The sequence below is a fragment of the Lissotriton helveticus genome, chromosome 9 (assembly GCF_964261635.1).
Source record: "Lissotriton helveticus chromosome 9, aLisHel1.1, whole genome shotgun sequence".
NCBI classification, from domain to species: Eukaryota; Metazoa; Chordata; class Amphibia; order Caudata; family Salamandridae; genus Lissotriton; species Lissotriton helveticus.
Window position 1 is genome coordinate 1,098,147,971 of NC_136070.1, and position 15,725 is coordinate 1,098,163,695.

The 15,725-nt window shown below is 45.9% G+C and overlaps 1 protein-coding gene across 2 annotated transcripts in view; it reads right to left on the reverse strand.

Moving 5' to 3' along the window:
- Positions 1–15,725, reverse strand: part of CFAP20DC (CFAP20 domain containing) — a 1,807,766-nt gene that overhangs the window by 54,246 nt on the left and 1,737,795 nt on the right. For both annotated transcript variants that reach the window (XM_078661515.1, XM_078661514.1), the window contains one exon: positions 13,695–13,804. In XM_078661515.1, coding sequence (XP_078517641.1) covers positions 13,695–13,804 — 110 coding nt within the window. The remainder of the gene's footprint in view (positions 1–13,694; positions 13,805–15,725) is intronic.

Consider the following 15,725-nt stretch of genomic DNA (forward strand, 5'->3'; position numbering starts at 1 on the left):
AACAAAACCTCAAACTGACAACTACAGAAGATATTAAAGCAAACCACAAAAAAACAAAAGTAACGTAAGATACTGAGAACGGTTAAAATGAGGCACATACAAATTATGAATTCACCAACTAATTTATAGAATGCCTCACTGTGAACTCACTGAAATATTCTCCTTCGGAAGATGAAGCCACAAAGGAAATCGTCATGAATAATACCATAGAGACTTATGTATCAGTAGAAAAAGGACTTGCAGGTAGGGCTGTGAAAAACGATCTATTTTTATGAAATTCCCTGAAACTTTCACAAAATGGTGCAAAATTATACTTTCACATGGATATGTATTTTGCTTGTATCTTGTGTGACATTAAACAAGTGCACACCTCATGTAAGAAAAAGTTCTATCCACAAGACATTATCTGGGCAAATCAATCTTCTACAAAAATCATATGAGACTTTTCATGTGAGAAAATTGCACATTTCAAGGAATTGTATGCATTTTGTGAATTTCATCAGCCTAATTAAGGGTTCCTCTCGACCTGATTTCAGAAAACTAATCTGAAAGAATTATTTTTGCAATCCTCAAAAGTGCTAAAAGATCCCAATAGATTCTAGAACTGATTTTAGCCAGGATAGGAGCATTGTGGGGGAGTTCCTAATAATCTGAACACTTGTTCCTGCCTTAGTGAGACTATTTAACCTTAATTGTTTACTATTAATGATTTACGATGATGACTGGTAAGGATGTCAAGCTAGTCAATAGAGTAAAAGGGACAACAAGAAGAGTTAATTGACGAGGAGGCTAAGAGGATCTCTCAACTACTTGAGATGATGAACTGATGACTCATAAATGACAAAAGTGAAAAACACTGCTAAACAGTGAAGTAATACAGTTGGAAATGAATACAAAATCCGAAGTAAATTAGCAGCTTTGAAAATCAAAGTAGAATATTTAACTCCTGTAGAAGGGCAAGCTCCTGTTTGATTGAACACAAAACCAATCCCTTGTACAGTAACATAAGAATATCTGGTTTCTAGGAAGAAACTGACACAGGACCTGCTACTGAATTTCCTCTGAAGACTTCAGTAGGAAATTAGGGGCCAGATGTACGACCATTTTTGCATGCGCAAACGGGGTTGCAAACCCATTTGCGAATGCAAAAGCAGCATGATGGAAGCGCAGAGTAACATGGCCGCTTAGCAAGGCGGCTCTGACCGAGAGCACCCGTTCCAGCAAAAATCCGCCCAAGAATCCGCTCTTAAACTGGTAGGAAAGAACATTGTATGAAATCGGAACCCACCGCAGATCGATTGAGCCGTTAGACTGCCGATTCCAGCTGGCGGTTCCGGCTCTCGCTGTGACGACGCTCATCGCGGCCCGGCTGAGGCACTGCAGGGACTTCTCTGGGAGGATCTTGAACTGCAGACGGAGGCTCCGCTTTGGGCACTCGGTTTGCCGGAGTCGGCAGCATATCCACCCCTTTGCGGCACCGGGGACATATCGGAAGCTGGGCGGCAGCCCCGGGGCGAAAGCTGTAACATGCGGTGTCTGACTCTGCTTAAAGCCACACCGCTGCTTCATTTAACACCGCGGGGGCCTCACGTGTCGAGCTGCGCACTACACTGGGCACGGACCTCTGCGGCGCCCACCATAACGCTGAGTGCTGTCGGAGCCGGGGGTGCTGGGAGCTTGCCTGCATTGGGGGAGCATAGAGGCCTACCACCCCGCTGAACTGAGGGTGTGGCACTAAAACCAACTGTTGGGCCCGCGGAAGGTATGATCACCGGCTCCCTTGAGGATTGTCCTTGGCCTGAGCGCTGCCAGCCATCTGTGGTGGGGAGCAGGGGAAGGGATGCAACCCCTGTGGTCTCTCGGCACCTGGGCCCCTTTTACCGCCTTCCTGATTGACTGTGGCTCCGGTCTGAGGCCACCACAAGAAGCGGGGGAGGCCGCAACTAGAAGCTGAACTGACACCGAGTTCAACCCCCCCGCGGTGGCAGGGTTGACTGTTGAGAGGCCTAGCGGCTGGATTGTGCTCCAAGCAGGTGAAATCGGCTGCCGCACGCGACATCGGAAGGTTCAGCCTGGCTGTCATTGATATTTCTTGGTGCATTATGCAGGGAGAATGTGACAGCCTGCTAATTGGAGGAGGATTTGAAACCTTGTCCCCGGGGGTGTAATATTTTGGCTGGCTATTGCTGTGCATTTCCCGACAGCCCTCGGCCCACAGATCCACGCACAGCCCCACAGGAGCAGCCTTATTGATATTTGGTATTGTCCACCTACTGCGCAGACCGGATTTGCTACTTTTTCCCGGATCATATAAGTTCCGAGTGGCTCAGACATGGCTGGGGGTCGCGGCACCAAGACGGCGGTCCAGGCCAAGCTGCACAAATCTGCATGGGACAAGGCCCCTAGGGCAAGCCCGAAAATGGGAGCAGTCGCAATGGATCAGCAACAGTCCAAAGAGGAGTCGAGAGAACCGGCGCTACAAGACATTCTCAAGGCCATCACGACCGTTCGAACATCGTTGGAGTCACAAATTGACTCAGTATCCACTGCAGTATCCCTAATTCGGGAGGATATGCGCTCCATGAACACTCGACTGAAGGACGTAGAAATCAAAGCAAGCTCATTGGTCGAAGACACCTCTGAACTGCAGCACAGGATGAATGACCTTCAAGCCCACACCGCCAAACTGGAAGCGCAGCTGGACGACTATGAAGGGCGCTCAACATGGAACAATGTCCGCATACTAGGGGTTCCGGAGAGGGCGGAAGGGCCGGCAGCGGACTTGCTTGTAGAGGAACTGATCCTCACTCACCTCAAACCCAGCGGAATATCCAAGGCCTTATCCGTGGAGAGAGTGCACCGGGTGGCGGGCGGCGACCAAAACCTGGGGCCCCTACGCGGCCCTTACTGGCTAGGATTTTCAATTTCAGGGACGGGGACATCATCCTGCATACTGCTAGATCTGTGCCCCCGCTGGAATTCCAGAACAGTCAAATCACCTTTTTCCCGGACTTCACCCTCAAGGTGCAGCGGCAGTTTTCACGTAAAAAAGGCACTTCGCGAAAAGGATCTGAAATACGCCATGCTTTTCCCTGCCAAGCTGAGGGTGGAATCAAATGGGAAAACTTGGTTCTTTGTTACCCCCGAGGAGGCCTGGGACTGGTTGGATGGATGGAGCACTGCGGGCCGGAAAGAGCAACCGCACCTGAGGGGCAAGAGGCGAGAGGAGCACAGGACTCCGATGGAGGCATCCTGCCTGGCGAGCGTGAAGCGGAAATGGGAGGGTCTGAATGACTGGTCTGTATGCTGTTCTATTTGAGGGTTGGGGATCTTTCTCTTTGCCGCTAGACTGAGATGCGTTCCAAGCCCGCATACTTGTTGAGCCGCAATTGATCTGGGGTTCTGGAATTGTAGTTTAACGCATATATTTGACTAATTAATATGTCTACCAGTTACTCAAGACTCTGGCACAGGTGCCCGGTTGGTCACATGCACCCATACGTTTACGGGGTGGGCGATAGGCACTCTCCAAGTTCGAGTGGGTGGGAGTTTCTGACATTGCCATGCAGGGAGGCAGGGAGGGGGGTCCAGTTTAAGGGTTTCGGGGTTTTTGCAAGGGTTGGGTGGAGGTAGTGTTTTTTGTTTCACAGGCATGGCACATATGACTGGATCAGTGAAAGGCCGGTATATGGTTGCATGCTTTTGGTATTTCTGATTGGACAGGAGGAATGGTCTACTGGGGTGCTCCTCCTGGGGGCACTCGAGGGCGGTTCCCCCCCTGACTGAGTGAACACATAATAAGGCGGGATGGGTAAACAGATTAGTCTAGGGCTCAAATTGCTGTTGTGCAATGTTAATGAGAGACAAGATCAAGCGGGGCATTGTGCTTCAATTTTTTAAATGGCACTGATGTAGTCCTACTACAGGAGACGCACTTGCTGGGAAATGCCTGTAATGCCTTGTCGCGAGGGTGTTTCAGGATGGTGGCGCACTCAGCGTTTGGTTCGGGCTCCCGGGGAGTGGGTATACTGGTCCGGAAAACATTCCCCATGACAATTGACTCGGTCCACACTGATGCCATAGGTAGATTAGTTGCTGCCTCTGTGAAATGGGAGGAGCGCATTCTCAATCTCCTCTCTGTTTACATGCCGCCGGGACTACACACCCAGGCCTTCACTGACCTTAGGGTTCTCCTTTTAGATTTACCGGATGGCAGAGTCTTGATAGGGGGTGACACTATTGTCTCTGACTCCCTCGACCGATGGCCCCAGAGGGTCTTGCCGCCCTCCCGTAGGCGAATCCACAGTTTTCTGGGCGCAATGGGCCTAGTGGATGTCTGGAGGGGGCTGCACCTGACCAAGCAGCAATACACTGTCTACTCAGGCCCACATTGGAGTATGTCCCGAATCGACTGCGTGCTGACACTAGCATATCAACCCCACAACGTGAAAGAAATACAACACTTGGCCAGGGGAATCTCAGACCATTCTCCTATCCTGTGTCGCCTGTAGATGGGGAAGCCCTCGGTTTGCCGCACGGCCCCGATAAACTCCGGGTATCTCATGACTCCTCAGATCAGGGATAAGGTTTTGAGTGAGTCTGACCTTTATTTCCAGGAGACCGACGGGTTGGTAAACTCAATGGTTACGCTTTGGGAGGCATACAAGGTTGTTATATGGGGGATGGCTTTGGCCCAAATCGCGGGACAGCGTAAGGAGAAGGGTGCGGATATGACTCGCTTGGAGGGGAAATTTTAAACTCAGAGAACGCTCCTCAGGCACATGACTCATCAGAGGTGCAACAGCAACTGTGTATTAAAATCAAGGAATTCACCAATCTGGTACTGAGGCAGCCAAGACGCACTATAGAGCCACGCTTAGCAGGATCTATGACATTGGCGATAAGGCAGGGAAATTGCTGGCTTGGCTCGATAGCAGGTAGCCGGCTCACAGTGTAGTGGTTGATATAGAGACTGACTCCCACTCCCACCTCACTGCCCCCAGGATATTGTGGATGCATTCGGCCAATATTATCGGACTCTTTATACCTCCCACTTACCGCATACGGAGGCAGAGGCATCCTCGCTCCTACATGATATTTCAATGCCGTTACTCACCGACGACAAGCACTCTGATCTCGACCTAGCTATCACAGTTGCAGAGGTAAAAAAAGTCATCCAAGACTTACATGGGGGGAAGCATCGGGCCCTAACGGCTTGAGATTGGGATGTTCAAGCTCACAGCGGGCAGGACGGCACCTTATCTTACCGAAATGTTCCGAGAAAGTAGGGGGGGGGGTTATCCTGCCCGAGGATCAGAGGCTCGTCAATATTACCATTCATAAAGCGGGCAAGCCGGACAATAAGTGCTCATCCTACAGACCCATTTCGCTGGTTAAATGAGAAGCGAAAATCCTAGCGAAGGTTCTTGCTTCCTGATTACTTAGGGTTCTTAACCGTGCGGTCCATCCGGACCAATCAGGATTTATGCCTGCCAGAAACACCTCCCTCAACTTGTGCAGGCTCCACGGAGTCCTGTGCCGTGCCGACACAATCAGGGAAGACGCTGTCGTAGTATCCCTTGATGCTGCCTCTGCATTCGACACCATTGAGTGGCCCTACATGTTCGTAGTCCTTCATAAATTGGGTTTTGGCCCCAAATGTATCCGTTCGGTGGGGCTTCTATACCACCAACCGCTCGCCCAGGTAGTAGTCAACAATAGGAAGTCCGCTGCTTTCACTCTCGGTAGGGGTACCAGACAGGGCTGACCCTTGTCTCTGCTCCTCTTCGCCTTGGCCCTTGAGCCTCTGGCAATGTGGGACTGCCAGGACCCTGCTATAAGGTGCCTCAAATGGACGTCTGGAAGGGAGGACAGCATATTGTTATATGCGGACGACATACTGCTCCATCTGGCCTCCCTGGCTGCTTCCCTCAACGTGCTCCTGGACATATTTCAAGTGTTTGATAGATTTGCTGGTTATACTATTAACTGGACCAAGTCAGTACTTTATGTCCTCCGTGGCGGGTGGCCTTCACTCCCTCTGGGCTGTCAATTGGCTGAAGCCACTGATGGCTTAAAATACCTAGGGATATGGGTCTCTAAAGACCTGTTCAGATTTTACAGTCCAACCTCCTGCCACCCCTCGTGTGTCTTAAATCAGATGTCCTACATCAGAAATCACTTCCATTGTCCCTCTTGGGACACGCAGCCCTGTTCAAAATGATGTCCCTTTCTAGATTCTTATATGCGCTACAAAACACTCCACACCCAGTTAGCTCCGCATATTTTAAAGAACTCAACTGTATTTTACGAGTCTTGCTATGGGAGGTAAACCACCTCGTATTGCAACACACAAACTCACATTAGTGTGGTTTGACGGGTGCATTTGACTACCAGATCTTAAGAAATAATACTGAGCATCACACCTTGCAGTAATCAACCAATGCATGTACATGCCACAGGGTGACCCGGTTTTTCAGATCGAAAGATGGCTCCTCCCGGGTGGCAGCTTTGAGGGGGCTCCCTTTGTGCGGTCGTTGAAGCCTTCTCTGACTGGTCCGACTGGGCATGTGGCGCATTTGTGGAAAGTGGCTACCAGGAGCTTGGGATGGGAGGGGAAACTCGCACAGGCCACCCCACTCTGGCATGTTAAGCAACTGGGGGAGACTGTTTTGCTCCAAGGGCTTCGATCGTTGGGACCTCATAGGTATATCCAAGGTGGGTGACTTGTGGAAGGAGGGTGAGGTGCTCCCCTTTTCACGGCTGCAGCAAGAATATGAACTAGCCCGGTCTGAACATTTTAGATGTATTCAGATTAGACATGCCTTGTGTGCAGTTCTTCCTAAGGGTAGTGCACTCCCTGAGTCCTCCCCGCTCGAAGACAGAATTCTAGACGACGACCTACCAGAGAAAGCCATATCACTTATCTACAAAAAGCAGATCAATAACATGACAGATCCCCTAATTCGTTTGAGGGCAAAATGGGACCACGATGTGGCGGGATTGAATACGAGGAGTGGCTGGCCGCGGTGGCCTCCCCTCGGGAGGTGGCCATCTCCTCCAGACTCCGCCTGGTGCAGTAAGGCTTCTCCATAGATCCTACCTGTCTGGGCCCCTGATGGTTAGCATGGGATATAGTTCAGATGGTGGCTGTGTGAGACGATGTGGGCTGGAGGGGACCTTTATCCACACCCTTTGGGAGTGCACAGTTATCCAGAGGTACTGGGAGGCAGTAGTCCACCTGATGGAGGAGGCGTTTGAGTCAGCAGATTGATTGCAATATTAAATTGGCCCGCCTGAATGTGTGGGGCCCTACTGACCTGAACTCCAAGGAGCGAACATGGGTTACCTTGGGGTTGATGGTGGCAAAAATAAACATTGCGAGAGTGTGGAGGTCTCAGAACACACCGAGTATAGCAGAATGGGGTAAAGATATGGACTGGTGTATGGTCACGGAAAAATCCATCTACGAAGTCAGGGGGTGCCCAAATAAATGGACGCAAATATAGGGGCAATGGAATGGGAGAGATATGTGAACCTCCAAGATCAGAGAATATTCTCAGTGGGATCTAACTACGTTCAATTAAAAATTGTCAATTTTTTGGGTGATGATCATGCTTTAAGGTACCACTCGCATTGTACCAATGTATTGCCAATCTGTGTTTAATTGGATCACACATATGTCATGCCTTGTTTTCAATAGAAAAGAGTTATTTAAAAAAAACGGCATGGGGAATGTACAAACCCTATTTTGCGAGTCGCAATTTATTCCGACTCGCTAAATAGGGTTTTGCAAGTTGCTTTCAGGATGGGGCGTTCCCTTCCTCATAGTGAGCGCAACCTTATGTTAGAATGTTTTGTGTCCGCAATTGCCTCTCTATTTGCGACCCCATTGGGAATCGCTAACAGTGTGTTACACACTGTTCTAAATCTAAAATAGTGCCTCGCAAATTGAGAGTTACAAAAGACTCGCAATTTGCAAGGCTCTATTTTGGCAGTCGTACATCTGGCACTAGGTTATTAGTTATGTGGCCTACACAAGTAATAGGTCCACAAATCTCTTTACTGGGAATCAAGCACCCCATTGTAGTGCTTGACTCTCTCAGGGTAGTGAAGCAGAGCAGTCAAGGGAGGTAGTGTAGGCTAGTAATCACCATTTGCTGGCACTCATAATAACAACACTCAATAAATGATTGTTCAGTCAGTACTGTTTCTTTAGAATAGGGAGAAGCACATGTATTACCCACATACACTACTAAATACTACTCAGTAATTTACAATTATACAAACTGGTAGATGGATAATACCATAGATGACGTTGCATAATCACTTTTGACCCCCTAAAGGTGGTCATGCAAACATATACTGTGAGCCTACTGGCTTGATTAAGGTTCAAGACCTGCAAACCACAAATTAAAGACATAATTTTGTACTTAGATGCAATCATCAGTCAAAAATAATGATAGGTAAATGCACTTATTACTGTTAATAAAGCATATTAACGGTGATCGATACCCACTGTCAGCATTATTATTTCAATAAAGCATTTTAAAATGAGAAAAAACATGTTTGTCTGCTTTTTTAATTTTTTAAACCACATAAATGCAATTATACTGCCAGCCTCTAGATGACATTTCAATTTGATTACATTCACATGCAACCATAGACTTAGCCCCTAGGGTGTGCTTGCATACATATATCTCCTTTATACACTTTTAGGCCACAATAACTGCAACTATAACGTAAACCCTCTTTGACTATTCCCTGCCCCACAAGTCTATATTTGACCTTTTGATTCCCCTAAGTTTTTCAATTATTTACCTAGACTCAGATGGAAAACAAGGCAGAGTTGATGCAATTACCCATAATTATTCACTATAGTGCAAAAATCTAAAGACAACTCAGGTCCCCAGGTTTGAATGACTCTTTGTTGAAACCAAGGGATTTGTCCAAAGCCTAAAATATTCCCATCATCTTCCTGGGATAATCAACTCTTCAGCAAGCATCTCAAAGGTCAAATAGCTGAAAGGTTAATGAAAAACTGGTAATATATTCCATAGGGACATTAACTTACACTGGGGAGATGGATTGGATTCAACAGTGCTACAACTAACTCTCTTTCCAGTCAACAATGACCTCAAACTGTTCTGTTGTGCCCTCTGCCCCCACAAAGGGTTTATTTTCGACAGTCCTGCAGAAGTATCAAACGTTTCTCAAAAAGGTTGGTTACATGACAAACAATAGATAAAGAAAGTTTAGAATCCTCGTTTAGGCCCTCATAGTAGGGATGGTATTTTGTTTAGCCAACTTTAGTTGGTATTTATTTCTAGTTTTATGACTGTGTGTCCAATGGTTGCCGTGTGAAAAAGCTTACACCCAAAGATGTAGGCTTAAATTGGTTATAGTCACAAGCTATAGGCCTGATTAGTGCACTTGGAAATGTTATGTCTGATGCCATAGGTGTAGTCGGCTTATTATGAAACATTATGACAAATGATCTAGATTAATAATTGTGAAAAGCATTTGTTAAAACTGGTAAACATTTACCAGTTAGTTAATATCACACTGCATGACAGGCTATGCACATTTAATTTTTTTAAACTAATCCCACAGATTAAATATAGTAGGCAAGGGTTGTGGCCTCCTACACTGCCAAACAGTGTGCACATTGTTGTTAGACCCTGATAAGAGGTGTTGTATAATGTTTTGCAAGCTGCATTTTCCTACATATTTGTAATTTCATAACTGTAAGCATGGTGCTGCCAGTTTATGTGTCTCTGAATAGGCCAGTGTTGGCTAATGTGTTAATACAAATAGAAAAGGGTAAAGGCTCCATCAGTTCCTTGGGAAAAGTCATGTCAGATTGCATAGGTCTGGTCTGTTTATTATGAAATGCTATATCAAAGAAAGTAGGCCTGACATACTTATTATGAAAAGCATTGAAAAGCATGCGTTAAAGACAATAGGCTTTTAAGGATGGATTGTTATTATACTGCTAAAGCTTGTAAGCAGGTATTTTGTTAAATGGAATTTCAAGGATTCCATTTAACCAAGACAAGGGTTTTGGTGTGGTGATACCCCCAAACAAATCATGGGAATAGAAGATATGCACTGAAATCATTCTTGTTAGGCTCTCTTTGGAGAGATACTGTTTTGCTGTGCCAGCTGTCATTTTTGTACATGTGTACTGTTATATTTATATATGCCAGTATATTTGTCTTGTAGAAAGTTTACAGTCAGTACAGCAGGTTTGAGATGGTTATTGTAACATTCCAATGACAAAGGCTATAGGCCTGATTGTTTATTATTAAAAATTACAGTAAAGGCAGTAGGCCTGGCATATTGATTGTGGAAAGCATATGTTAAAGTCAATAGGCATTTAAGGATGGGTTATTGAATTAAAGTGTACCCGGAATTTGACAGATTACATTAGTAAGCAAGGATTGTGGTGTTGGTTACCCCCTCCAACACATCATGGGCGCAGAGAATTTGCACTGTTCATTCCTCTTAGGAGAGATAGCATGTTGCTGTTCCAACTGTAGTTTCTAGTACATTTGCAATTTTATGAATGTGTACCTTGTGGTTGCCTTGTAAGAAAGCTCCTGAGTTGATTATGGTGACAAGCCAATGATAACAGCAATAGGCTTAATTGTTGTGCGGGGAGCAGAATTTGACTGTGTTGATTCTTATTAGACACTACTGAGAGGGGTTGTATATTGTTTTGACAACTGTAATTTGTACAACTATATGCATGATGGTTGCCAGTTTATGTATTCTTCAGTAGGCCTATTTTTCATATTGTGACAAGTCATTGGCAAATGCTTAAATCCTTGGTTCACTGGGAAAAATTATGTCAGATTTGTTAGGTATGATATGTTTGTAAGGAAAAGATATGACAAAGCAAGTATACCTTACTGATTTTTAAGAGTATGTGTTAAAGGCAAATGAATTTCAAGGGCATATTGTTATTACACTTTATTAAAGCTTGGAGCCAGGTATTATTTTACATGGAATCTCGCAGATCACCTTAGTAGGCAAGGGTTTTGGTGTTGGTGACCCACCTGAACAAGGCATGGGGATAGACAATTTACACTATTGTAATCCTTATTAGGCTCTATTAGTAGGGATTTTGCATTTGTTTTGATAACTGCATTTTGTACTTATTCGAAATGTTATTATGGTATGCCTGATGGTTGCCTTGTGGTAAGGTTTACAACCAAAATAGCAAATCTGAGATTTAAGCTCCACCGCCCTCGACACACTCCCTGCATTCGCCGAAGCTACATTGCAGGTCGTTCCTTCTCCTACCTATCCGCCAAGTCCTGGAAAACCTACCCCTCCAGCTACGGACATCTCCCCCTCTCACGGAATTCAGAAGGAGACTCAAGACCTGGCTCCTGGATTGAGCCTGCAAGACCGCAGCACCTGTATACCCTCAGGGGTGAATAGCCATGCTCTATAAATACTGCTTGATTAATTGATTGAGATGGGTATGGTGACAAGTCAATGATAACAGCTAGAGGCCTGATTGGTTCACTAGCAAAAAATATTCTGACTCCTTAGATCTGATCTTTTTATTTAAAAAGTTGTGATAAATGTAGTAAGCCAAACATATTGACTGTGAAATGGTACGAGAAAGTCAGTAGGTATTTAAGGGTGGAATGTTATTTCTTTGTATTAAAACCTATAGATAGGTATTTTGTCGCAGAAAATGTCACAGATTACATTTGTAGGGAAATATTTTGGTGTTGCCACCACTGAAAATACATAGAGGGTGGAAAAAGTGCAATGTAATAATTCTTGCTAGAATATCTTCCTACCTGTCTGCCAGGATCTTGTTACAAAGAAAATCATTAAGTATTACAGACGTCTATATATATAAATATATATTCATATAGTTACATTAAGGGCCTTTGGGTCAGCTCTGTTCTGCCATTGGTCTGTCTGTCATTTACACCCTGCTTCCACCCATGATAGTGCAGCGCATGGGGTTCAGTGCACATCAGTCATTGCTGTCTTTTTTGATTACGTGAGTACATCCATATGAAAATGAGGTGCTTCGGTGTCAGGGCTGTTGGCCAGTCCTTTAGTTTTCAATTTTTTCAATTTTCTTCTTTTTAGCTCAATAGCTCACCTTTCATTTCTTTTGTTCTATATTTCTTGAGGAAATGCCACTACTCTCTAAGCAATGTTAATTGGTCGTTTTCTCGCAGCTCATTTCATCTGCCGTGCGTCGCGTCCCACGTGGCCACTTCCTCTACACCAGGAGACCAAGGCAACCAAATGTCGTGTTGCACCCACTCGCCCTTTTTACCAGAATTAAAGGGAAAAAAAACTTTGCAGCTCAGCAAACACCAAATCGTAACAGCGCTATGTTGACAATAAGTACCATATGCGCTGCTTAAAAAATCTGTAATAAATATAGTTTCAGGGTTTAATAAGTACGAACACATAAGGAGATAGAATGGATGCCTTGTCTTTGAAACTGTACCTCTAGCTACTCTGTACACACCATTAAAACAGAAATCATATATTTGATCTTTTATATGGCATGCCCCAAACCATGTTCATAAAGGGATGAAGATTGAAAGACAGAAAGAGACCCCATAAAAAGCGTTACCATCATGTAGGAGAATAAACTACATCATGTTACTATGGTGACCCTGATACAATACATCCTCCCTGAAGCTTGCTACTTTTACTTTGCCCGTTTGCTTATGGATTTGACAACATTTACTACTGCCAAAGGAGTGAGCTTTGGAGTTGAAAATGATGATTTCTATGCGAATCGGAAAAATAAATTTCCAGCCTCACGTAACGCTGTAAAACACGGATGGTGTAATTAAAAACCTCGCACTCGAAGATGTGACTATCCCTGGACGCTGGGTTAAGCAGCTCCACGCTGCTGCTCTGTCACATAGTCAATTTAACTGAGTAATGGCAGCTTGAAAGAGCATCCAGGGCAGGAAAAGATGCTACGTCTGCTGGCTTTGGGGGTTGGCTGCTCGCGTGCTCGCTGTATGCTTCACACTATTAACTAATGATGCAGGCAGCAAGAAGCAAACTTTCAGAAAGGGAAAGTCAGCACGAGAACATTTAATTGAAATTATATTTAACACAAGCTCCCGGGAGATTTATGGCATGTGATTGGCTGCGCGGTAAGCAAGCGCATTTCTTGCAGGACCCAGCCTGCCGTTTCATCCGTCTGCATTTGCTCGGGTAGCCATCAGAAACTGTTATCCAATATCCTGCCAGCTTCAGAGTGCACTGCCTTGATTTTGAATATTTAGGACACTTATCACACAGTTTATGCAGTACCTCACATCAAGGTCCCGTTCTGACAGCAGAGTTCGGTTTTGCTGTCATAAACAATTACAAATGAACACCTTTGAAAGGATCCCCAATTTAAGGGGCATGATGTGTTCTGGATCCTAAATCATTGTGACGCGCCATCCCTTAGGAAGCCAGAATACACAACAGAGATTTATGAGAACTCCTTTCAAATGCTCTGCAGAAAAAGGAAAAAAAGGTAGGAACATCTCGTATCCCTGGGAGAATAGTAACTGAAGAGACAACACCTTTGATGTGGAGCTGCACTCCAGACAATTCTGAAACATGTGTGTGCATTTATCATGACCGCTTCACAGCTACATTCAGGCTTCCTATCCTCAGGACACTTTTTGCATCTTACCCACCTCCAGTGCTGTCGCTTTGATGCGATTGCTTCAGTTTGGTCAGATCCATGTGCTTCGCCAGCTGTTGGCTTGGGGCAGTGATGGGCGGGCTGAAGACATTTAACCAATCCCTGAAAGACATTCAAGCAGAATTTGATAAAGAATTAAGCCTGCGGTTAATGTGATTCAAATTCATGATACATTCTCTGTTCAGTATAAGCCAAAAAAGACACCTCGTAAGACCAGATCTCATAGATTTTGCAAATAATGTTTTGAATGGAAATCAGAAATATGCATATGAAGTGATCTACATCCTAATGTGTACATAAGGCCAAGCTCCTTGTGCTGACCTCAACTGTTAGATTCACTCCTCTCTGTGACTAAATGCAGTTGTATCTATTTGCACGTTGTCTGTCCCTGATGTTTTACCCTCTGTAATCCCAATATTTTATGAATCCAACAAGGGAACCCTCTTCTACAGGCCACCCGGTCCTTGAACTCCCTTTACCAATGCCGTCATCGACCTTATCACACCCACGTCCTCGCCTCCACAGACTACATCCTACTCAGAGACCTAAACTTACATCTGGACCAACACAACGACTCAAACACAGCCTACCACCTAGAGAACCTGCCAACATAGGACTGAAGCAACTATTCACTGCCCCCACGTACATGGCGGGACACACATTTGTCCCAGTCGAAGGAAACCGCTTCTCCTACAGCCACACCACAGAATTCCTCTGGACAGATCACCACTGCATCCACTTCTTCTAAAAACCCACCGTACACAAGCACGCCCCCTGCCTCCCCGTAGAAACTGGAACAAAGTCACTGAAGACCAGCTCACCTCCACCCACATCAGCAACCCACCATTGACTGCGCCAAATGCAAACACCACAGCATGCAACCTCCACTGCTGGATCATGTACTGTACCGACACACTCTCATCCCTCAATAAAACCACTGGAAGACACATCAAGAAAGAAAGCTGGTTCACCCCTGCACTCCAAGAATCCAGACGCTCCTGCAGACGACTCAAACAGACGTGGAGGAGCAACCAAACCCCAGAAACACACACCGCCTACAAAGCAGCCACCACTGCACACCACCATCTAATCAAATCCACGTGGAAGAAATCCCTCCAAGACAGAATCCTCACCAACACTCACAATACCAAGGAACTTCTCCATCATCATGGAAATCGCCAAACCCTGCAGCAAAATAACAAATATCCCACCCTCCGAAGACCTCTGCAACAGACTCAGCACCTTCTTCCACCTTAAGATTAAGATGATCTACGACAACTTTGACAACCAAGACCTCTGCACCGCTCCAGCTCCCCCTCCATGCGATGCCACCCAACAGATCCTGCTCAAATGGATCCTACTCACGACTCAAGACACTTTGAAGACCATGAAAAGCATCCACTCTGGAGCACCCTCAGACCCCTGCCCACACAACATCTTCCACAGAGCCGCCTCGGCCACCACACCCAAATGACTTCAGACGGTCAACTGCTATTTCTAGACTGCCACCTTCCCCAGCGACTGCAAACATGCCAAAGTCAACCCCCTCCTGAAGAAACCCTCTGCAAACCGGATGATCCTCAAAAACTTCAGGTCCATCTCCCTGCTTCCATTCGCAGCCAAGGTCATCGAAAAGACCGTCAACAGCCAGCTAGCAAACTTCATGGAAGCTAACAACATCCTGGACATCCCCTAACCGGATGCCGCAGCAACCACCACACAGAGACTTCCCTACTCGCAGCCATCAATAAAATCTGCTCCCTCCTCCACCAGGGCAAAATGGCAGCCCTCATCTTCCTGGATCTCTTGGCTGTCTTCGACACCATCTCCCACCACACCCTAGCCTCCTGATTCCACGCCGCCGGCATCCACGGCAAGGCCCTCAACTGGATATGCTCATTCCTCACTGACAGAACTCAGCGGGTCAGATTCCTTCCCTACCTTGCGGAAGCGATAGGGATCAACAGTGTAGTGCCCCAGGGCTCCTCCCCCAGCCCAACACTCTTCAACGTTTACATGGCCC